The sequence below is a fragment of the Rhinoraja longicauda genome, chromosome 6 (genome assembly GCF_053455715.1).
Source record: "Rhinoraja longicauda isolate Sanriku21f chromosome 6, sRhiLon1.1, whole genome shotgun sequence".
Classification (NCBI taxonomy): Eukaryota; Metazoa; Chordata; class Chondrichthyes; order Rajiformes; family Arhynchobatidae; genus Rhinoraja; species Rhinoraja longicauda.
The window spans coordinates 18,678,116-18,702,253 of NC_135958.1; the positions used below are offsets into that span (position 1 = coordinate 18,678,116).

General features: G+C 43.2%; 1 protein-coding gene across 18 annotated transcripts in view; it reads left to right on the top strand.

Annotated features, from left to right (window-relative positions):
* Positions 1-716: 716 nt before the first annotated feature.
* Positions 717-24,138, top strand: part of mtss1lb (MTSS I-BAR domain containing 2b) — a 131,470-nt gene continuing 108,048 nt past the window's right edge. For 10 of the 18 annotated variants that reach the window (XM_078400601.1, XM_078400606.1, XM_078400602.1 and 7 more), the window contains exon 1: positions 718-1,558. In XM_078400601.1, coding sequence (XP_078256727.1) covers positions 1,487-1,558 — 72 coding nt within the window. In that variant the 5' untranslated portion in view covers positions 718-1,486. Of the gene's footprint in view, positions 1,559-24,138 lie in introns of all 18 variants that reach the window. The other 8 variants (XM_078400608.1, XM_078400614.1, XM_078400609.1 and 5 more) reach the window with 2 other exon arrangements.

The following is a 24,138-nucleotide window of genomic DNA, read 5'->3' on the forward strand; positions in this document are numbered from 1 at the left end:
GATGAGGGGATCTGACAGGCGGGGATGGGGGCAGCTGGAATGAAGGCGGGACCAGCGGGATCCTGCTGCCATGTGTGGAGGCAGGCAGTAGATAGGACTGTTTGGTGAACTTTTGTAACTTTGTCGGCACCAAAATGTGGCAACACTTGTGTACTGCCAAGGTGAGGTCTGCTTCATTTTACTGGGTTGTATGCAAAACACAGCACTTCACTGCATCTTGGGACAAGAGATGATAAAGTATAATTGAATCCGTATTTTATGACATAATATGGCATTAAAAGTTTCTCAATCTGTTTTAAGGCTTTGTGATGGGGGGGGGGGGGGGGTGTTGAACGCTTTAAAATATATTAGTGATTTGTCGATTTGTATTTTGGGACTACGAGTGCCTGCATCAGATTATATGAAGATTGTTTACATGCCGATCCATGAAATGGCGTAACTGAACTCAAATAGACAATAAATATTTGTCGATTTGATCTACATCTTGATTACTTAGTGGCAATATTTACCTGACATAAAGCTCATGATAAGCACTGGCACCCAGCTCTCTCTGTGATTTATCACAGCTGCAGAGAGCCAGGCCGCAGGCCCCGCCCCGCTCCACCGACGTCAGAGCCTCGCGGTCACGTGGCCGGGCAGCGGCACTGTGGGGGCGGGGCCAGAGCCCAGGCGCGTCCAATCAGCAACGACTCCGTGCACGAGACCTGTGCCGGTAACGGTCGCGGCGCGCGCCTCCAGTGGGGCCGCGCCGCCAGAGCTCACGCATCCAGTGGGACCGCCCTATCCGAGCGCGCGGGTCCAGAGAAAGCAACGCCAGTGGAACCGCCAGAGCGCGCACACAACACAGCCAGTGGGACCGCCCCGCCAGTGCGCGCACACAACCCAGCCAGTGGAACCGCCCCGCCAGAGCGCGCACACAGCACAGCCAGTGGGACCGCCCCGCCAGAGCGCGCACACAGCCAGTGCGACCACCTCCTCGGGAAGCTCCTTCCCTCACACACACTCCCTCTCCCGTCTTTTATTTCTATCCTCCCCCTCCCAACCTCCTCTCTACTATTTTCCTACTCCTGTTTTGGAGAAGTCATGTCTGCGGGAAATCATCCACTGCCTCTAGGATTAACCGAGTTGTGAAAGTGATTGAAAAATAAATCCGCGCGACGAGAGAAAGGGAAAGGGAGAGAGAAAGAGGGAGAGGGAGCTTTCATTTTAAGCGGCAGAGCCCAGGAGCCCGAGTGACGAGGGGGCAGAGACTGGGCGCAGAGTGAGCGCCCTCCCCCCCCCGCGCCCCCGCTCACTCCCAGCAGCCGCGCTCCGCACAGCACCGTGCCCGCCCGCCTGCTCTCCCTCTCTCCCTCCTCTCCATTGGTGTTTGTCTTATTAACCATCTGATCGCGTGGAGAAGGAGCGGAGGCGTTCAGAGGTGGACCGAATTCGCTTGGGTGCTTTTTTTTTTTACCCCCTTTTCTGCTGTTTTGGATGTACAAAGATGGAGACGGGCATGGATAAGGAATGCGGAGCCCTCGGTGGGCTCTTCCAGGCTGTCATCAATGATATGAAGGTAAGACCAGGGGGCTTGGCTCGGCCGCCCCAATCATTTAGTCGCAGAATTGGCAACAAATAAATGAAATCGCTCGACCCGGCGTTATTTAAAAATGAAAGCTGTCCTCCGTGCAAACGTTTTCTCACCCCGAGCAGTGCAGTGGTGCAAGTGAATGGGGAGAGGATTGTAGGTTAATGTAAATAAAATGTGTCTTGCATTGTAGCGATCAACGAGGCATTACGTTTTCTTTCTGCAATCTGCACGACTACATCGGCGGGTTTTTGTGTGTGTGTGTGGAGGAAGAGGAGATTTAATTTTGTGAATGCTGTTACTACTGGATGCGTGTAGAGTATTGTGGTGGAGCCGGGTTACAGATTGTTCCGGGCGGTGAGCGCCTGGAGCAATGAAAGCAAAATAGAGCTTGTTGGAGGACAATATATTCTGCCTGTGTGCGTGTGTGTGAGGGCAGCTGCTGGAACGGGAAGAGAGAGCGAGGGAATGCGGGCTGTTACACCGCACTGTTCGTGAAACAAATCCAGGGGAGGAGGTGTATTTCACTCTGTTACTGTCACTACGTGGGTTTGGAGCGTGTCCGAATTAAATATTGACTTAATATATTAACATTTCGACTGATCGATGAAATTTTGTTTGGAGATGGGGCGGAGCAATCTTAAAATACGGCTTCTTGCACCCTCTTTCCCCCAGGAAAAAATACAAGTATTGCAGGTCGCTGCTATGAGATATTTCGGACGGCGGGGGAATCCAGACGTGGTCTGGTTCAGTCACCGGCATGTTTATAAAAGACTCAACAAATATGATAAAATATAAATTAATTTTAAGATGTCTCCCCAACCTGAAAAAGCCCTTGGAGTTGGGCTGAGAGCAATTTTGTATGCAGCTAATAGAGATGATCATGTGTAATTTTGTTCTCAGGAATTGACCAAATACTTCGCAGCTACCTGTTATTTTAAGATTAGTTTTGTTTAAAAATGGAGGTCTTTTCACTGCTGCACCCCATACCTGGGATTTGAAGAATTCAGTTACTCGGATAACAAAGGGAAGGCAATGATTTCACTATTTTTTTTGTAGAAGCGTGCCTGAGAGGAGTAATAAGTACCCTTTAAACTGACCTTGGCACGCAATGGCTCGTTTTGTTGCTCCAAGGCAACGATGCCCTATATTCCTGGCAAGGCCACCCGTCGGACTATTGACAGGATTGTGGAATTAACAAAAAAGCCCATTTCAGTACGGAGGGTATCATTGTTGCCAAGTGACCATTCTCTGTTGAGTTTTGGACAAGGCAGAATTTGAGACTGTCCCGTACTTACAGGATAACAGTCAGATTTTGCAAAATAAGACTGGTGCCTACTCTCCTGAACCAATACATCATGGATACTGCCCTTCCAATTTTGGGTCTGTTTGAATGTGTACGTAAAGCTGCAGTGGGCAGAATGTGGGTATTTGAGTGCCATTGAGTAATACTGGTGGATACAGGTGAATAATGTGAGAGTAGACACAAAAAGCTGGAGTAACTCAGTGGGACAGGCAGTATCTCCGGAGAGAAGGAATGGGTGACGTTTCGGGTCGAGACCTTCTCGACCTGAAACGTCACCCATTCCTTCTCTCCAGAGATGCTGCCTGTCCCGCTGAGTTAGTCCAGCTTTTTGTATCTATCTTCGGTTTAAACCAGCATCTGCATTTCCTTCTTGCATATAATGTGAGAATGCCGGGCAGAGAGATTACTGCATGGGGTGCTGTGGCGGTAAGCATAGGCCTGTCACAATAACATTGGATTCCAGAAGTGCAAACCTGCAACTGTGTAACCAGGCAGAGCACAATAGTATTGCACTACTGTACAGTACTAATGTTGCATTACTGTATTGTACAGTACTGTATTGTACAGTACTATTGTTGCATTGCTGTACAGTACTGGTGTTGCACGACTGTGATTATGATAATTGCAGTACTGACAAGTGCAGGACTGATACAGAAGTTGTTAACAATGACATTATTTTGTGGTAATGATAATTTGAACCCTACGCAGTGTTTTGGCAAAACATCATATTTTTCCCATTCTCTGTCCTTGAAGAGGGGAGTGAGCCACCTTCTTGATCTGCAGCAGCCTTTCTGATGAATGTGCTCCCACGGTGCAGTAGGAGAAAGAGTTCCAGGACATGGACCCGAGGGGGAGGAGGTGGGGGAGGGGGGTGGGAGGTGAAGGAAGGGCAATATACTTTCAAGTCAGGATGCTGTAACAAAGGATTTAAATGCAAGCAAAGCGACATCTTGTTGCAATTATGCAAGACCCTGCTGAGACAACATCTGGAATATTACGTACAGGTCTGGTCTCCCTTTCCAAGGAAGTTATATTTGTGATAAAGGAAGTGCAGCAAAACACTCTTTGACCAGGTGGGTTGATCTTTGAAGATTTAACTGAATTAATCTTTCTAGCCAGGGTGTCTAGAACTAAGGTCACAGTCAGCATTCAGACCAGAGGCAAAGAGAAATTTCTTCATCCTAGGAGGTGGTGAATCTTTAGAATTCCTCCCCAGAAGTTGTGGAGTCTCAGTTGTTGAGTCCATTAAGGAGCGAGATCAAGAGATCTTTGGATATTAAGGGAATCGTGGGATTTGGGATGAGTCGGGGAAAGCGGCACTGAGGAAAAAAAGATCAGCCACGATTACACAGTGATGCAGCATGACAGGCTGAATGGCCTGCTCCTGCTTCTGGTTATGATGTTTCACAGTTGTGAGGTCAGGGACATTAGTCGACAGGATGCACTGTGCCAGCTTCCAATGCTCTGCTGCTGACAGTGGGTATCAACCGCATTGGATTCGCCCTTCATCTCGTGATTTCAGGTAATGTTAAGCAGCATTGAGTAGATGCCAGTGTTGCAAATGTTTACGTGAGCTAGGCGAGGGATGCAGCAGGTTCTGGTGCACAGGTCTTCAGCACCGCAGATGGATGTCGTCTTCACCTTTGTTGTACTCCCAGCCATCTCTTGATTTTGCTTGGAGTGAATCAAATTGGTTGGAGGTGGCTTCTGTGCTGGCGGGTGTGCAGGAGGAAGTTGAGATTGATCATCCAGTTTGCACGTCAGGCAGAAGTTGTTTATAAATGCTTCAGCCTTACCTTTAGCACATGTGCTGGGCACCCCCATCACTAGAGTGCACTTGAGTCCACCTCCTCCTGCGCTCACTTTAATTCTACAATTCATGCCTCTGTGGCAGAACTGCAACACTTTGATCTGATTCATTAGCTGTGAGATAAAATTGTCCTGTCAGTTTTTAGCTGTTCAGTATATGTTGATGAGAATTGTATAGGAAGGAACTGCAGATGCTGGTTTACACCGAAGGTAGACACAAAATGATGGAGTGCCTCAGCGGGACAGGCAACATCTCTGGAGAGAAGAAATGGGTGATGTTTTGGGATGGGTGATGTTTCCGGTCGAGATCTTTCTTCAGACTGAGTCTAAAGGTTCTCGATGAAAATTATAGCATCACTAGACTTGCACCTCAATTTTGCCTACACAGGATACTGAGTTGGATGATCAGCCATGATCATATTGAATGGCAGTGCAGGCTCAAAGGGCCGAATGGCCTACTCCTGCACCTATTTTCTATGTTTCTATACTGTCCATGATTGCCCTGCTGAGTCCGTATGGAATCAGGGTATCCTCTAGATTTGATGGCTTGAGTGAGGAACATACCAGACCGTGTCCTTTCGGTGTCATGTTAATCATCAAACATATAAACAAATAATTTGTCACATTGACTTTGTTGAAAGAGTTCAACAATGAAATGGTGATGTTTGCTTTTGCACTCTCTTCATCTCTAAAATCAAGACATGTAGTCATAAAGTTATACAGCCCAGAAATGGGCCCTTTGTCCCAACTCATCCATGCCAATCCTGATGCGTGTCTATGCTAATCCTATTTGCCTGTATTAGGTCTTTATCCCTCTACTCTTTTCCTCTCCAAGTTCCTGTCCAAATGTCTTTTAAATGTTGTAATTGTATCTGCCTCTACCACCTCCCCTAGCAGTTTGTTCCAGAAAACCACTGCATTCTGAGTGGGGAAAAATGTCCATTAGATCTACTTTAAATTCTTGCCGTCTCACCTTACACCTGTGCACCCCACCTCTAGTTTTAGACTCCCCTACCCTACGAAAAAGACTAACTGTCAACTAACTATATGCCCATCATCTTCTAAACTATATAGTCATCCCTCAGCCTCCCACATTTCAGTGAGAATAAACCCACCCTATCTAGTCTCTCCTTGTAACCAAAGCCCTTGAAGTTTAAGAATTTCTAATGTATATCTCATGAAGGTTAAAATAGACTGACATGTTGAATTTCTCTTGCTGCTGCATTATTTCATTGTGCTCCCTTTTACAACATCTCCTGCCCGGGCACTCCTCCACTTTAACCTGATTCCCCACACCCACTTCATCCCTGAGAAGATCAAGAGCAAGAGTATAGTTGGAACACCTTCCTCTCAAGGTTCCCACCATTCCAGTTCAGATATCTCGGCTCTTCCTTCACCTTCAAAATTTTGGAATTACCTCCCTAACACCGTTTGTAGAGGTAGCTTCACTTTGTGGAATTTAGCTGTTTAAGAAAGGCAACTCTGGGGATAAGGAGATATAGATGGGTAACAAATGTTGGTATTCACTTTACAATAATGTTTCTCTTTTTTTAAAACTCATGGTTTGTTTGGTAGCAAAACTCTATGGAAAACATTTAATGATGTTGACCATGGTCAATCAGAGACTTGGAGATGGTTGACTGGTTTGACTGTGTAGAGTACCAGGGAAGGATGCCAGGGATTTATGGCTGTTCCATACACAGTCTGGAGCAGGATGTGAAGAAAGTTAAACATTGTGCTCTTTGTTGTAGTCACTTTAGCAGTATAAAAGTTGGCTCCTTTAGTCAGATCAGAGGCTTGCTTTGTTAATATTTATTTCTATGATGAGTTTATTACTACCCATCCCTAATTGCCCTTGAGAAGGTGGTGGTGATATATGCTTACATATATCACAAACAACGGAAGACCAGCATTAATTCCTTTAGGATGTACTAGTATTGGAAAGGGTTCAGAGGACGTTTACAAAAGTGATCCCGGGGATGATTAGGGTTAACATATTCGGAGCATTTGATGGTTTTGGGCATGTACTCACTGAAGTTTAGAAGGATGTGGGGAGATATCATTGAAAGCTACTGAATAATGAAAGGCCTAGATAGAGTAGATGTGGAAAGGATGTTTCCAGTAGTGGGGGAGTTTAGGACTGTACAGTGCAGCCTCAGAATAAAAGGACATACCTTTAAAATGGAGATGAGAAGGAATTTCTTTAGCCAGATGGTAGTGAATCTGTGGAATTCATTGCCACAGACGGCGATGAAGGCCAAGTCATTAGATATTTCTAAAACAGAGATTGATAGGTTCATGATTAGTAAGCACATCCAAGGTTATGAGGAGAAGGAGAGGGAAGCCATGATCGCTGGTGGAGCAGACTCAATTGGCCGAATGGCCTAATTCTGCTCCTATGTCTTGGGGTCATGGTTTTAACTCCATTGGTCACAGACTTCCAACTAGAATAACAGCCACTACAACCCTTATCGTCTTTGAGTAAACCGGTTCTGAGTCTAAACAAACAAGTCATTGAATCCCATGTATCTTAATCTTTTGGATCAGCCTACCAAGAGGGACTTTATCTGATGCCTTACTAAAATCCACGTAGACAACATCCATCGTCCAACACTCGTTAATCACCTTTGTTATCTCCTTTAAAAATTTGATCACATTCGCAAGACATGACCTGCTGCCTGTCTCTAATGTACCCATTCTCTTCCTTTTGAGAGTAAATCCTATCCTGAAGAATCCTCCCCAGAAGCTTCCCAACTACTGACACGTGGCACGCCACCATATATTTTCCCAGATTATCCCGACTACCCTTCTTAAACAAAGGAACAACATTGATTGGCTACTCTCCAGTTATCTGGGACTTTGCCTGAACATCTTCGTCAAACCCCCTGCAATTTCCTCTGTTACCTCTTTCAATAACATGGGATGGATCCTGACAGGCCCTGGGGATTTATCTACTTTAATATTCTTCAAGGGACCCAACCCCACCACCTTCTTGATCTCAAACTGTCCTAGCACATTCGTCTTACCCACACTCGTCTCTTTCTCCTCCTATGCCTTTCTCCTTGGTAAATACTGATGCAAAGTACTCATTTAGTACCTCGCCTACATCTTATGACTCCCAAGCATCAATTCACTTGAACGGTGGTCCGGCCTTCTCTCTGGTTATCCACTTGTTAATTTATCTGAGATTTATCTATGTAGCTATGAAAAGTTTTGGGATTTTCTTTCATCTCTCCCGCCAATGACATTTCATGGCCCCTTTTGGCCCTTCGATAGCCCACTTGAATTCTTTGCTGCTTTCTTTATATTCGTCAGCACACCCCATCTGATTTTGCCATCTGTATCCTTCCTCTTTAGTGGAACATGCCGGTCCAGAACTCTGATCAACTGGCCCTTTAAACAATTCCCATATATAATTTGTGGACTTGCTCAATAACAACTGCTCCCAATTTACTCTCCCTTGCAATTGCTTCCTGCAAATATTGTTCAGCATGGAGGAGCACTGACTCATCAGCTGAGGGACGCCACTGTTGTTTGTCCTGATGCAAAGTAATTTCATGAGATGTAGAGCCAATGTTGAGGACTCCAAGGGTAAATTTTTCATCCCTCTATACCACTGAGCTGCCACCTCTGTTAGGTCTGTCCTGCTAGTGAGACAGGATGTGCCTGGATGTAAAGTTTGATTTGACAAGGATAACCTTATCTACAAGTCTGTTGGACGTTTCTCCCAATTTAGACCCTGTTGCCTAGGAGTTTGCGAGAAGGACCTTGCAGGGTTGACTGGGCTGGGATGTGTTTGGATTTTGTGCCTAGGTTGGCAGCAGTGAGTTCACCTATTTTATTCTTCTGTTTTATAATTTATTTTGCTATGTTTTAATATAGTTTTTGTACGATTGTTTCTTGTTTATTCATCTTTTGGGATGTGGACATTGCTGGCATGACCTCTCGCTGATTGCGCAGTCCTTATGAATTTACTCCCTCGGTTCTGAGTTATTGAGCGATGCAGCAAGGAAATAAGCCCTTCGACCCATCAGGTCCATGCTGACCATTAAGCACCCGTTGTACACACTGTTATCAAATCCATTTTTTTCCTCCCCTTATTTGCATTAACTTCCCCCCAGATTTTATCACCAAGGGGCAATTTACAGAGCCAATTAATCTACAATCCCTCGTGTGTTGGGGATGTTGGAGGAAACTGGAACACCGGGAGAAAACCCATATGGTTACAGGGAGAACGTGCAAACTCACACAAACTCAATGGGCCAAATGGCCTAATTCTGCTCCTATGTCTTGGGGTCACACCATCTATTGTGTTTAGTCCCAGCGTTGCCTCCTTGATGTTAGATCTTGCAGGTTTGGGAGGTTGGAGTAGCCTGGGCATATAACTACAATGAATTTTGTAGATGGTACACACTGTAGCCACTGTGTGCTAGTGGTGGAGGGAATGAAAGCCCATGACAGTGAATTCAGTGCCAATGAAGTGGGGTGTTCTATCCAAGTTGATCTTCTTGAGAATTGCTGGAACTGCACTCACCCAGGCAAGTGAAGAGCTTGTCATTGCACAACTTGTGATTCTGGAAAGGTTTTTGGGTGCCAGGAAGTGGGTCGCTTGCTCCAGGACACTCGTCCCTGACCACCAACATCACCTCTAAAGTCCATTAGGGAGAGCAAGGGCTATATGGGCCTGGAACAGCAACCCTTGGAGATTTCCCTCCATAATCATATAATCCTAACTTGGAACTAGTCTGGATCTAAATCCTTGAACTCCCCAACAACACTGTGGGAGTAGCTTCAAAAGGCAGCACACCTCCACCTACTAAAGAGCAATAAATGCTGGATATCCCAATCATACTTTTGTGCCAAAAAATGAATGAATAAATAATGAATGGTTCTGTGATTAATTTGATTTAGTTTCTCATCAACTGTGTTTCCCTGGATGTTATTGTAGGGGACCCAATAATGATAATGCCATTAATATCAAATTTTGGTGGATAGTCAGGATGATCGAATGTTACTTGCCCATCATCAATCCAAGGGTTGGTATTGTTGTATTCGAGGCCTTTTCAAACAACAGTGAAGAGTCATCCATTATGCTATAACCCATCTTCCATGATACTGCCGCTAACTGAAGGCTAGGTGCAATTTAACAGGGTCACATGGGAGAATTTGCTGTTTTATCTATATTCACCATCTTTCATTCCGCAATTCTACAGATCCAGCATTATTTTCCCTTCTTGCCAATGTTCCCTGCCCCCACCTCAGTGACACTACCTGACACTGCTGCTGGGGGACAGATCCGTGGGGTTCAGTTCTCAAACACAGTTCACAGATTTTTTTTTAATCCACCCAGGTTGGTTCAGTGTCTTTGAGAGGTGGAATGGAGACACAACAGGTAGCGCCACTGCTTCACAGCTCCCCAGCAATCTAGGTTCATCCTGACATCGGGTACTGTCTCTGTGGACTTCTCATGTTCTCCCTGTGACCATGTGGGTTTCACCAGCATGCTCAGGTTTCCTTCCATGTCTGAAAGACGAGCAGGTTGGCAGGTTATTTGGCTGCTGTAAATTATCCATTATGTAATCAGGTGGCAGGAGTATCAGAGGGAGTTGATGGGTGTTTGGGAGAGAAGAGAGAAATAAGTAGGGGAACAGGATGGATGGGAATACTCAGAGCCAATCTTAGATCAATGGGCTAAATGTCTCTTGTGTTGCAAGCAAATGTGAGAAATTGTGAGGTAAGGTTGATATCTCTGACACAGGTTTAGCATTTTTCTGCCCATTTTTCTATAAATCTTTGATGTCCATATATTATCCCACCTCTGTACCCATCACCCCTTTTCAGAGTAACTTACATTCAAAGTTTGCACCTTTAATTCTTACCCAGTCATTCCTGCTTGTTCGGAAGTGTCTGATTCAGTTTGATTGTGATGCTGTTGTTTGTAAGTAGCTGTTGCTTCTCCGTCTGCACGCTGGGATTTACAGTTTCTGAGGTGGCCACTAAGGCCAGTGGGGGATATGCAGACTTTACCACATATGTAAACTGGCTGGGTTCGCTCCTTCCACCACTGCATAGCACCTTTGTGTGTTCCCGACACACTGTCTCCTCGCTCATTTGTATTCTGAATACTTCTGCGCTCTGAGTGGTTGTGGTCCCGGGATTCCCACGGGCAGTGAATGTTGAACCTTTCCAAAGAGGTTTTGAGGACATCTTGAAGCGTATCCTCTTTCCATTTGGCACCCTCAGAAAGCATGGAAATGCTCAACTGGTTTGAGAGTCTGGTGTCAGGTGTGTCTACCCAGCAAAGCTATACAATTGCAATTAAGCACTAACTGCTGGAGATGTTGGTGAAGGAGATGACCTTGTATATGGTTATTATTCTGCTAGTGAAGATGGAGTTGGACAAAATCTCTCCAGTGCTTTCAGGTTCTTGCTCTGATTATTTCAAGTCCCAGAGTATGTATAACTTACACATATAAGCCCAGTTGTGGATTGCTTGCCTTTTGTCCGTTAAGGTAGTCAGTTCCCAGAGCATTTTTCGGTCTGTGAGGGAGCAAATGACCCAGATAAAATGTTTCTTACAAAGGGGGTGGTCTTGCTTTTGCCGTCTCCAGGCTGCACCACAGAGTCTGAAAAGCAACTGAATGGGGTGGATGGAATTGGACATTTGGTTTACACCGAAGATAGACACAAAATGCTGGAGTTATTCAACGGAACAGGCAGGATCTCTGGATAGAAGGAATGGGTGATGTTTTGGGTCGAGTTCCTTCAGAAGAAGGGTCTTGACCCGTAGCGTCACCCATTCCTTCTATGCAGAGATGCTGCATGTTCCACTGAGTTACGCCAGCATTTTGTGTCTATTAATTCTATGCTGATTATCTCTGCTGTTTGAATGATCTTACTGTTATTTGGCTCTGCAATCAGGCTGTGCCCAAATTCTCATTTGTTTTCTTCCATTCTCAGCTTTGGTTCTTGCTTTCACCTGACGTGATCAAATGTGACTCTTGAATGCACTGACAGCACTCTCCAAAGTCAGGGTTATCCAGCACTGGGGCTGCAGCCTCCATTTATATCATCCACCTACACACTACAGACGATTAACTTATCAACATGCGCAACTTTAGGATGTGGGAGGAAACTGGAGCATGCGGGAGCATGGAGTTATTCAACGGAACAGGCAGGATCTCTGGATAAAAGGAATGGGTGACGTTTCAGGAGGTCGAGAATTCACAGAAGTCACAAGGAGAACGCATAGACTCCACATAGGCAATACTGGAGGTCGGCATCGAACCCAGGTCACTGAAGCTATGAGGCAGCGGCTTTACCAGTTGCACCATTGTGTAGTAGACTTCAATCTCGCCCAAGAAACCTGAGCATGTAATGTAGTGTTAAGCAGTGCTGGGTGAATGTTGCGCTATTGGAGATACCGTCTCAAAAACACCTTGGGTGGGTGGGCATCAGCAATGTGCAGCCACATTCTTTGAATTAAAAATAAATCATCTGCATTTGAAAGTTAACATAAAAGATCCTGTGACATTATTTCACACTAGAGTGTGAGTTCTGCTGGTGTCCTGGTCAATATTTATTCCTGAGGCAATATCTCAACATGCCTTGCATTCTGATCACTATTGACATTGTGGGAATTCATTGCGTGCAAAATGACTGTTGCACTTCCTTCATTACAATATTGATTCCTCTTCAAGTGCTTTGGGATTGATTGAGGTCATGAAAGGTGCTAAATAAATTCAAGTCTTTATTTCCTATTTAAAGCAATCCCTTAATGCTAAAGATAATTGGTGCCTGGGGTGTCTTCATTTTGTTAACTCAGCTTCTTATCATTCACATCACTTTGTATTGATTCCCCACCTGGGTCTGATTGAAGTGCTTGAGTTCCATCCGGTCAATTTGACTTTTCAACTGGCCCCCTCTATGTGAAGTACACAGCAATGAAATGCCAAGACTGATTTAAAAAAACAACTTTGTTTGCCCATCCCTCAATGAGCCATTGATAGTGGGATTTGAATTTGGGTATCTGGAATGTCAGTCTTCTGGCTTTCATATTTTGTATTTTCCACAGATCTCAGACCCAGACGTAAAGGGTACATTTCCATTGGTGGCCATCTTGCTTGTTTCAAGGGGCAATGATTCCCACGTGGCGACTATCTGAATTACTAAAACTTGAGAGAGACTTGTGTTTCCATCACCCTTTGTGTGACCTCTGGATTCTCAACACAATTAACAGCCAATGAGGTACTTTCTAAGGCAGTAAGGCAGTGCCCCCCCCCCCCCCCCCCCTCTCCGTTCCCTTAAAGGGAAACGTATGGAGAAGCCACCTTAAACATCAAGACGAATGCTTAAATTAGTTCTTTGTACTGGTAACTTCAGCTGGCGTGTAAGTCATGGCTAGTACTTTGGGGAGGACTTCCCACTTCAAAATAGTATAATGGAATCTGTCATAGCTATCTCAGGGGGCAGGGTTAAGATCTTGCCCAAGTGATGGCAGTGCCAGAGAGCCAGGCATGATCCTGGCCTCGGGTGCCACGTCTGTGTGTGTGTGTTTGGATGTTCTCCTTGTGACTGAGTGGGTTCCCCTCCAGGAGCTCCAGTTTCCTCCTACATTCCAAAGATGTGCAGGTCAGTAGCTTAATTGGCTGCAGTAAATTGCCCCTGGGGTGCAGATGAATGCTAGACTCTGGTGGGAGTTAGAGAGAGCGTGGAGAGAATAAACAATCCAATTAATGTTGGATCATTGTAAAGGATTGTTGATAGTCAGGACTCAAAGGCTTGTTTCCATGCTGTATATCTCTATGACCCCATAGTATCGTTTGCCTTCAGTTCTTTACCACATCCCAGACATTGTAGAAAGATTTTAAAACCGAGATTCTTCTTGCCAGAGGCACGGTTCACCTGTGGCCCCAACAAAGTCCAAAGGAGTAGATGCGGCCAGTGCGAGTCTGTGAAAGAGGCCAATACATGTGGTACACTTTGGATTATTGCATGTTGATACATCTGAAAGGAAGCAGCAGAGACAAAGGAGTGGAAAACAGAATGGAGGGGTGGGATTGACTAAAGACATCCATTTTCTTCCACAGTCTGACAGTGTTACTCCAGCAACTCTTCCTTTTTTTGCTTGGATTTGAGACACTCTGGGCAAGGATGAGATTAATCTATATACTGTGTCCTTCACAAGAAAGGCTCCATATAAAAGCATCCAAGAATAATCTCTTGGACTCTGCCAATGGATCCTGGGTAGCTGTTCCATGTAGATCAAGATCTCAGTCCTGACCAAGGCTAAATGTGCCAACTCTATTCGGGACATTGGGACAAAGTTACCGTTCTCCCCTTCTGGAATAAATGCCCTGAGATCTGCTTTCAGAACACCAAGTGTTAAAAATCAACTCTTTCCAAGACATATCCTGTAAAGTATCTGTGGAAGAACACAAAGCGTAACAGTCGTAGGGTCTCTTTGAGCAACGGAAGAGACCTGGTGAAGCAGATTGCGCATCCACATCTACCATCAACGATTATACTCAGGGTAAAGGTGGAATAACTCACCCAGCAATGCTACAACCAGACCAGTGAAATACTGGACAGGCTGCAGTCGCCACCAGACCTAGTGTAGACCAACTATGGTCCCTGTTTTTGAAGAGCTGGCCCCTGTTAACTGCTCTGGCTGATTCACTGCAAAGCTGTTACATTGCGCTGGTGATTAACTCTGCAGGCACAAAACCAAACACACTGCAGAGCAGCACTCATCACCAATTGGTATCACATGGGCCCTTTTGTCAGTAGAACAGTCAGCACCTGATAGCTCAGAGGCAAGAGATCCCCAGTCGTAGATTTGAGGCATTGTTTGGCACAAACCATCAGAAGCCACAAGGCGAGGGAGGCACGTTTTTTTCCCTTAACCTTATTATTCCACTGGGTGACAATATGAAGTTACCCTAGTCACACGGGGGCAATCCCAGATTTAGTGTAATGGCAACTTCAAATAAGGTCAGACTCAAAAGTCCTTCTGAGCTTTACTCAGCATTTAGGCTGTAATTCAGATGTAATGCAGTTGCAGCATTACATTGACCTTGGACAGCAGCAAACATAGCTCTGATATGAATGTGCCTTTACTGTAATCACCATTCTAATCCCTATGTGGATATACCCTTATACCGGAAAAAACCTGAAATCAATACAAACCACGACTGTATCAAGCGGACGCCCCAGCAGCAGTTTTGCGTGTGTGTGTGGATGTCCCTGTATGCAGTAAGTGAGAGACTTGTATACAGGAGAAGGAAACAATTAGCAAAGCTAACAAAATGTTAGAAAAGCTAGGTGAATTAAATACAAAAGAAGAATCGTGATTCAGTTATGTAGGGCATTGGTGAGACCACATGTGGAGTACTGTGTGTAGTGGTCTCCCTAAGGATATAAATGCCTTGGAAACTGTTCAGAGTAGCTTCACTAGGCTGATACCTGGCACAGGCAGGTTATCTAAGAAAGAAAGGTTGGACAGGTTAGGCTTGTATCTCCTAGTATTTCAAAGAATATGGGGGTGAGTCAAGAGCGTTCAGTTTTCATTGGGAACAGAACAATAGACAATAGGTGCAGGAGGAGGCCATTCAGCCCTTCGAGCCAGCACCGCCATTCAACGTGATCATGGCTGATCATTCTCAATCAGTACCCCGTTCCTGCCTTCTCCCCATACCCCCTGACTCCGCTATCCTTAAGAGCTCTATCTTGCTCTCTCTTGAATGCATTCAGAAAATTGGCCTCCACTGCCTTCTGAGGCAGAGAATTCCACAGATTCACAACTCTCTGACTGAAAAAGTTTTTCCTCATCTCAGTTCTAAATGACCTACCCCTTATTCTTTCACAAAATGCTGGAGTAACTCAGCAGGTCAGGCAGCATCTCAGGAGAGAAGGAATGGGTGACGTTTCGGGTCGAGACCCTTCTTCAGACTGGTTCTGCAGTTATTTTCTTACACTGCCCCTTATTCTTAAACTGTGGCCCCTTGTTCTGGACTCCGCCAACATTGGGAACATGTTTCCTGCCTCTAACGTGTCCAACCCCTTAATAATCTTATAGTTTTCGATAAGATCTCCTCTCATCCTTCTAAATTCCAGTGTATACAAGCCTAGTCGCTCTAGTCTTTCAACATATGACAGTTAATGATAAAAGATTTTTTTTAACAGCTAAAACTCCATTAGTAAAAAATAGATTATTGCCGTTTGCTTGGAATAATCAAATACTACAAGTCTGGGAACAGAAGGGTATTAAAAATATAGGAGATTGCTATGAAGGAAATAACTTTTTGACATTTTCTCAATTGAGAAATAAATATAAAATTCCAGGGAATAGTATTTTTTTCTATTATCAATTACAATCTTTTTTAAGGGAAAAGTTAGGTAATTCAATGTCTCTATTTCAGATTAAAGGAATCGAATCCTTGATTCAGGGCAAGGGAATAAAAAAAATTATATCATCAATGTATAAATTATTACAAAAATCTAGTTCAAAGATAGGAATTCAAAAATCAAGACAAAGATGGGAAACAGATCTTAATATTATCATTGATGAACCAAGTTGGGAAAGACTGTGTTTAGATAGTATGAAAAATACTATTAATGTGAGATATAGTTAAGTACAATATAATTTTTTACATCAACTATATTTAACCCCGAAAAAATTAAACAATTTAAAACCAAACTCATCTGAAATCTGTTTTAGATGCAACCAAGACGTGGGTACTTTTTTACACTCTACATGGGCATGTCAGAAGGTAACTCCTTTTTGGAAAGACCTAAAAAAAAAATTGGAACAATTGATGAATAAGATCATACCATTGGATTCAAGGTTGTTTTTATTGGGAGATACAAAAGGAATATTACTAAAGCTAATTTTAGATAAACATCAGGAAAGATTTCTCAAAATAGCAATAGCAGTAGCAAAAAAATGTGTAGCGGTCACTTGGAAAGATCAAAATGAAATAAGATTTGAAAGATGGTATGCAGAAATGCGTAGTTGTATCCCATTAGAAAAAGCAACGTATAATCTGAGAAATGGATATGACTTCTTCTTGAAGGTGTGGAACCCATTCATTTTAAAGCTAGGGTTAAGAATTGGAAATATTTAAATTCAGGATTGTTTTGATACCTTTAATAAGAATTTAATAAGAAATTACTTGGGAGTGTCTCCTTCTGGACTCCAGGTTTCTTTCTTTCTCTCTTTCTTTTTCTTTTTCTTTTTCCTTCTTTTTAACTGGGGGGTGGGGGGAAGGGGGGTATGAGAGGGGATATAATACAGAACAATACATATATAATCGAATTTATAATGTAGTTATTATTGCTTACTATGAAATGTAACATGTATGAGTTCTGTTAAAACTTAAATAAAAAAAAAAATTTAAACAAAAAACATATGACAGTCCCGCCATTCCGGGAATTAACCTAGTAAACCTATGCTGCACGCCCTCAATGTAATCCTTACTTGCTGCAGCTTTACACACAATCAGATCTTTTATGTAATAGCACAGTCACCAATGCCTCTACTCCCTCAGACGTTTCAAATTTTTACAGATGTACAGGCGGAGAGCATACTGACTGGTTACATCACAGCCTGGTTCGGTAATTGAACGCCCAAGAATGAAGGAGGTTGCAGAAAGTCGACATTACCCAGTTCTTCGTTGTTATTGACCTTACCTCAAAAAGGCAGCGAATATCATTAAAGATCCACACCACCCAGGTCATGCTCTCATTTTGTTACTGCCATCGGGAAGAAGGTATAGGAGTCTGAGAACCATTACCTCTAAGTTCAGGAACAGCTTCCTTCTATCAACCATCAGGCCCTTGAACAACCCTACACTAGCTAATTACAATAGTACCTCAACATTGCTCTCCTACGGACTTGGCATTAAGGTTGCACTGTGTACGTTAGCATTGCCGTAGTCTAGTTTACCTTGAATAACTAGTTATTTGTTTGTTTAGTTTCTTATTGTATATTTTATTTTTTTGTGTTTTTGCATTTAATATGCTGATCTAGGTACATTAGACGATTAAACACAGTTAATTCTTTTGAAATGGCTCTCTGGGCCTAAATTCCTTTGTCTATTGGCTATTCAGGTGATATCTCTGGAAAGAGCAAGAGTTATTGTTTCGGGTCAAAGACCTTTTGTCAGAACCATCTTGCATTTTCAGAATTTTGTGTCTTGATTTCAGATTTTGAATATCTGCAAGTTATTTTTTTCATTTATCTGTTTATACATTGGTTATCTATTTTGTCATGGGGGTCATCATCTGACGTGCATCAGCAGCATGTTTGGAAACTTCAATGGATGACCTTCAAACTGTACGATTTGTTTTCTCGGGTGAAGTTTGCTTATCTGCTAAAAGATAAGCATGCTGGCTTTATTTTAGCATCTAAACCAGTATGTCCTTTTCATTTTTTTAAATTGGTGGAATAGAAGCTGGAGGGGTGAGTACAGTTCGGAATCAAGGTAAAAAGCTGAAGCTGACGAAGTATTCATCTGGAGTATCCAGAGCAAATTTGAACTTTGGGCAATTGTGAGCGTTCTAGAGTTTTTAAGGTCCTGTGAGAGCATTATTTGGGGATAGTAATTAATCCTGACACAAGCAAAAGGAGGGTACATCAGGCAAGAAGGAGGGGATTAATAATTGTGGTGTAATCTTGCCATAAAGGAGCATGAACAGGCAATATGTTTACGTGAGACATTAAACCACGACCTCCTGGCTGTCACAAGAACAGTAGCCTATACAATATTTATCCTTCAGCAACATGCTTAATTTGAATACATGTTTTCTCAGAGCGTCCTGTAAAATCAGGGTTGCGCAGCATTGAAACAGACCCTTCGGCCCAATTTGTCCATCCGACTAAGATATCCTCCTAAGTTCATCCCATGTGTGTCCCCTCTCCCTCTATGCCTTTCCTGCCCATTCACTTTCCCAATTGATCTAGATCATGTTGCAACCTGTACACAGTCATAGACAGAAACAGCACGGAAACAAGTGCTTCAGTCCATTGAGTCTGGAGTGACTGTCAGCCACCCACTATGACATCCTATTTTTAAAAGATTCTCCCAGTTCATTTCAACTCCTCCCAGATTCCAAACTAATTCAGGCTGAGTTAGCCAATTAGATAAAAAATTGGCTTGGTGGTAAGAAGTAGGAGGGCAGTGGTGTGACCAGTGAAGTGCTGCAGAAATCTATACTGGACCCACTGTTGTTTGTCACAAATATTAGTGTTTTGAATAAGAATGTTGATGGCATGATAAGTAAATTTGCAGATGAACCAATATTAGTGATATAGTGGACAGTGAAAAAAAAGTTGTCCATGGTTACCACATGATCTAGATCAACTGGCAAGGTGGGCAAGGGAATGGCTGATGGAATTTAACTCGGACAAGTTGGAAGTTATGCATTTTGGGAAGCTATATCAGAGCAGGACATACACAATGAATGGTAGGGCACTGAGAGTATTGTTGAAAACACAGCATATCCAAAAGGATTCTCTTGAATTTCTGTAGATGTGCTACAGAACACATTTTGATGGGATGTATCTCAGCCTGGTAGAGGAAACAAATGGCTCTTGACTGCCTGATCCTGCAGAACACTGTCCAGTCTATCACAAGCTCATCACTTCCTTCCATCCAGTTCATCTTCACAGTATATTGCATCAGAAAGACTGGAAGTATCATCAAGGGTGTCCGACATACTGGCCAATCAATTTTCTCTCTCCTACCTTCAGTGAAAAGATACGGGAGCTTGAAAGCCTAGATGTCCCGAGTTATGAACAGCTTATTCCACACGGCTTTCATACTCGTGAACCGATCATCTCTATCACACAAAGAGAGAGTTTCTGCTGTGCAATCATCTATATCACACAGAGGAGAAAGTTTCTGCTGACACAGCTTGTATCTAAATCATATAGTGCCAAGGAATGCTCTAGTTGGATCAAAACCCAGTAAACCGCAGATCCAAGAGCTGATTTTCTGCGCAGCTTACAAATGCAACTCGCTCTGTTATTTACTCCACAGTTCAGTCTAATCATATACTTGACAAAATCTTCTATTTTACAGGAATAGAATTTACTTTCTGTGGGTTTAATGACTAGAATTGATGTTATTTTCCAGTCTCACGGTAATGGCAGAGAGATGATTTTAAAACATTTTATTGCTCACTTTGATTCTGTTCCAATTATCTCCACAAAATACTTCAGTTATTGGAAATTTGAAATAAAACCACAATGTTATGCAGGGTGGCACCAAGTTGGGCAAATTCTGCAGAGCTGAACAGGGGAGAGTTGGCAGTTCAGATGGCATGGAAGGTCAAAGTCTAATTCAGTCAGCTGTGGTTGTCTAACTCCTGTTTCCAGGTTCGGTATTTACCCATCCTTACAAATATTAGCATCCTCTACTTCTCCAGCTCCTCGTAATTTGTACTTTAGAATGGCTGGTGCCCTAGGTCAGTCATTCTGTGTAGCACTGGTCCTTGCTGAGGTCATGAACAGTGCCGTTGGGAGATGTCATAAAGTCATAGTGAAAACAGCCCCTTCGGCCCACCGAGTACACATTGAACAACCACCTGCTTACACTAAACCGTGTATAATTCCATTTCTTAAATTCCCTTTAACCCCCACCCATGCTACCACTCGCCTAGATGCTATGGGCTATTTATAGTAGCTAGATAGCCTACCAACGCGCACTTTGGGACGTGGGAGGAAATCAGAGCACCTAGGGAAACAAATGTTTTATCTTTGTGACCCTATGCTGGAATCAGTTCGATATGCGCCAGGATTTCTGTGGGTCTCGGCCAACTGGAGATGTGCTCAAGAGTGCTGGTGCAAATCTCGCCAAACCGATTAAATTACAAATCACAAAGAAGGGTGTTTCCAAAATAAGACTGCAGTAAGGATGAAGGGCTGTTTGCTATCTGTGGGTCAGCTTGGGGGAACCCTAGGTATGGTCAGCTATGGGCATGGTTCTGATCTTCTCCCACCACAGCCCATCGTTAAAACCAGGCTCAGCAATGATGCCCCACTGGCTGCCAAAGCTTGTCATCCCCTTAGGATCTGGAGAAGCATTTGGCAAGATAGATTGAGGGGGTGTGGGTGTGGCAAATTGAGCTTCGGTCAGTTTAAACTTGCTGCAACACTCAGGTTAAACACATCAAGGAGGAAGCAGCCCCCTTAGAGAAGAGAGGAATAAACTGGACAATGGACATCCTTTTGAACGTTGGTTTCCTCCCAAGAACACGCTTAAACTGGACTGGAAGGTTCTGTAGTTCCATTTCTGTCTTCGTTTCAGATTGCTCCCCCCCCTCCGGGTCTTACGAACGCACAGGTGTCAAGTACTTTGTGACCATGGGTTTCTCTACAATGAGAAACTATCCACTCAAAAATTGAGGTCAAAATAGTACTGACCCTGCCCAAGCACAGTTACTGCGTAGGAAGGAACTGCAGATGCTGGTTTACACCGAAGATAGACACAAATGCTGGAGTAATTCAACACCATCACTGGAGAGAAGGAATGGGTGATGTTGCAGGTCGAGACTCTTCGTCAGACCTGCTCTGTGTTAGGTTGAAAGAGTGGGTCTACCTTTCGGTTTTGTTTGTTCACTCTGGAGGTGTGTGGCATGATCTGTGTGTGATAGGGCGGATGGAGGCTAGCCTATTCTTCAAGCTGGGATAAACTGAACTGGCAAGAAAGTTATTTTACAATACTCGCAGAGAATAAGTGAGCAGGCTAAATTAGATCTGTAAAGAATACTGAGCAAAATTTAAGAGCCAAATGATGTATGAACATTTATCTAATAGCATCATAATTAAATGTAATGATGTGTTTAAACAGGAGAAACTTAAGATGAGTATTACCATTCAAAATTTGGGTGTGGTTCACCTTCACCAATGAAATAGGACAAATCTGTTTGTAAAATACAGAAGATCTGTGGGAGGTGTTCAAACAACGAGTTTGGGCCAGCATGAAACTATTTTATATCCTAAGAGGCCTTATGGAAAAAGAAAGGCCTTCATAAAACTAAAAGTAAAGCAATTCAAAGGCTAACATCAGACCCTAGTCGCTGGCGAAGATGTGAAGAATTGCAAAAGGTTACAGTAGACAAGAAAGGCCTCAAAAGAAAGTATGAAAAGAAGGTTACGATGAATACAAAATCAATTTAAGTTTTAGAAGCACCTGGTGGCTGGCCAAGAGTAAGATGGGTTTGGTGAAAAACAATAAACTAACTGAAAATTAGGAAATAACAGATATAACATAATTACTTTGTACCAGTATTTACAAGCAAAATTGGTAAAAACAGAAAATGCTGAAAACGGTTAGGCAGCATTTGTGGAAAGAGAAGCAGTAAACATTTCCCTTTAAGGTACTGGGAAAGAAAAAATAGCAGAGAAGGTGAGGGAGGGATGAGTAGAACAGAGGAAATATCACTGATAGTGTGAGACTAGATGGGCTGCAAGGGGCACTTAAAGTAGGAGTTACAAGCACGTTATGCTTGCTTGTCAGTGTAGTTCATAGTGAGGCTGTGGGAAATGCCCAGGAAGTTAGACTGCACAAATGGAGAAAGAAAAACTTAGCCAAAATGATGATGGGCAGAAATGGATACTTCTGATACACAAAGAATGAGCCAGTTACCTAAAGTTGGAGAATCTAATTTTGAGTTTGGAAGGCAGCAGTGTGCCCAGATGAGGTGTTCTTCCTCGAGCTTACAATCGGCCTTGTAAAGGTGCAGAAGGCCATTGTCGAACAGGTCAGAGTGGGATATCAACAGACAGCTCGGGGTCCTCCTGTATACTGGACTCCGGTGCGTGTAAGGTGATCGCCCAGTCTGCATTTGGTTTCTCCAGTGCAGAGGAGGCCATGTTGTGAGAACTGAATGCAATTCACTGGATTGGAAGAAGTTTAGTTTATTATTATGGTCACGTGTACCGCGAATAGCTGTGAAAACAGCTATATAACAGTGAAAAGCTTTTTGTTGCCTGCCATCCAGTCAAAGAAAAGACAATACATGATTACAATCAAGCCGACCACAGTGTACAGATAAAGGATAAAAGATACAACATCTAGTATTATATAGTCCGATTAAAGATAGTTCAAAGGGCTCCAATGAGGTAGATGGGGGAGTCGGGACTGCACTTTAGCTGCTGAAAGGATGGTTCAGTTGCCTGATAACAGCTGGGAAGAAACTGTACCTGAATCTGGAGCTCTGCGTTGTCAAACCTCTGTACCTCTTGCCTGATGTGAGATGGAAGAAGAGGCAGTGACTGGTGAGATTGAAGTGCAAGTGAATCACTGCTTCATTTAGAAGGACTGTTTGGGTTCCTTGGGTGAAATGTGAAACGACAGGTGTTGCACCACTTGTCAAAGATATTCCCAATTTTCTACATTCCTCCCTCACCTTCACCCTCCTGAAAACTAAGTCGTTTTTTTCCCCCCCCTCTCTGCCAGTTCTGAAGAAAAGTCTCGGAGTTGAAACATTAACTTGAAACATTTCACTTTCCACAGATGCTGCCTGACTACCATTTTCTGTCTTCGTTTCAGATTTTAAGCATCTACCGGTTTTGTTTTGATTTTCAAAGAAGTTACCATGACAGTTAACCTAAAGAAATCTATACTGAATCAAAGACCGAAATTTACCAAAATCCACATAAGCAATGTAACCATAAAAAAGAAAATAATGGCAATGGGTTCTTGTAAATCCTGAGGACCAGATGGACCTATCCCAGGGTTTTAAAGTAAGTGGTTGAGGACATTTCATGTATAATAATCTATATTCTTCATAAATTTGTTTAATTTTGGAGTTATCCGTTTAGAAAACTCTGGAACATGTGAGAAGTGTAAACCAGATGATGGTAGACTATAAGGCTTAAACGCAAGTTGCTGGGAAATTATTATAATCTATAATTAAGGACAGAGTGACTGAAAATCTTGAAATTTTATATCTGACTAGATAGCTCCAGCAGTAGTTACAAAGGGTGTGTCACACTTAATGGTTGATGGGTTCTTTATATACGGAGAGGCAACTTTTGTGTCTGTCAGGAAAATGTCAATGAATATTGTTTATATAGACACAGAAAGCATTTGATAAGAAACTGTTGGCAAAAATGGAAGCACATTTTCAGTAGATGAATTATTGCCCATATTAGGACTTTGAAAATAGAAATTGAAAGTCGCCCAATAGGCAGGATGCGCTTGCAAGGATCTGCATGAAAATAAATGTTAAGTGGGGAAAAAAGTTGTTTTCAATTTTGCCAGAAGTGACAAACATTACAAACTATGTGGTGTCAAGGATCGGGTTATAAAGATTATGATAGATTTAGCAAAGCTGTGGCCAGTGGGATTTACTGAATGTAAAAGTGAGGTCTTCCAGTTTTGATCTTGGTGCCAGAGTCCTAGAGGGCCTTCAACCTGCCCCCCTCCATGCCATCCAGTTTGCA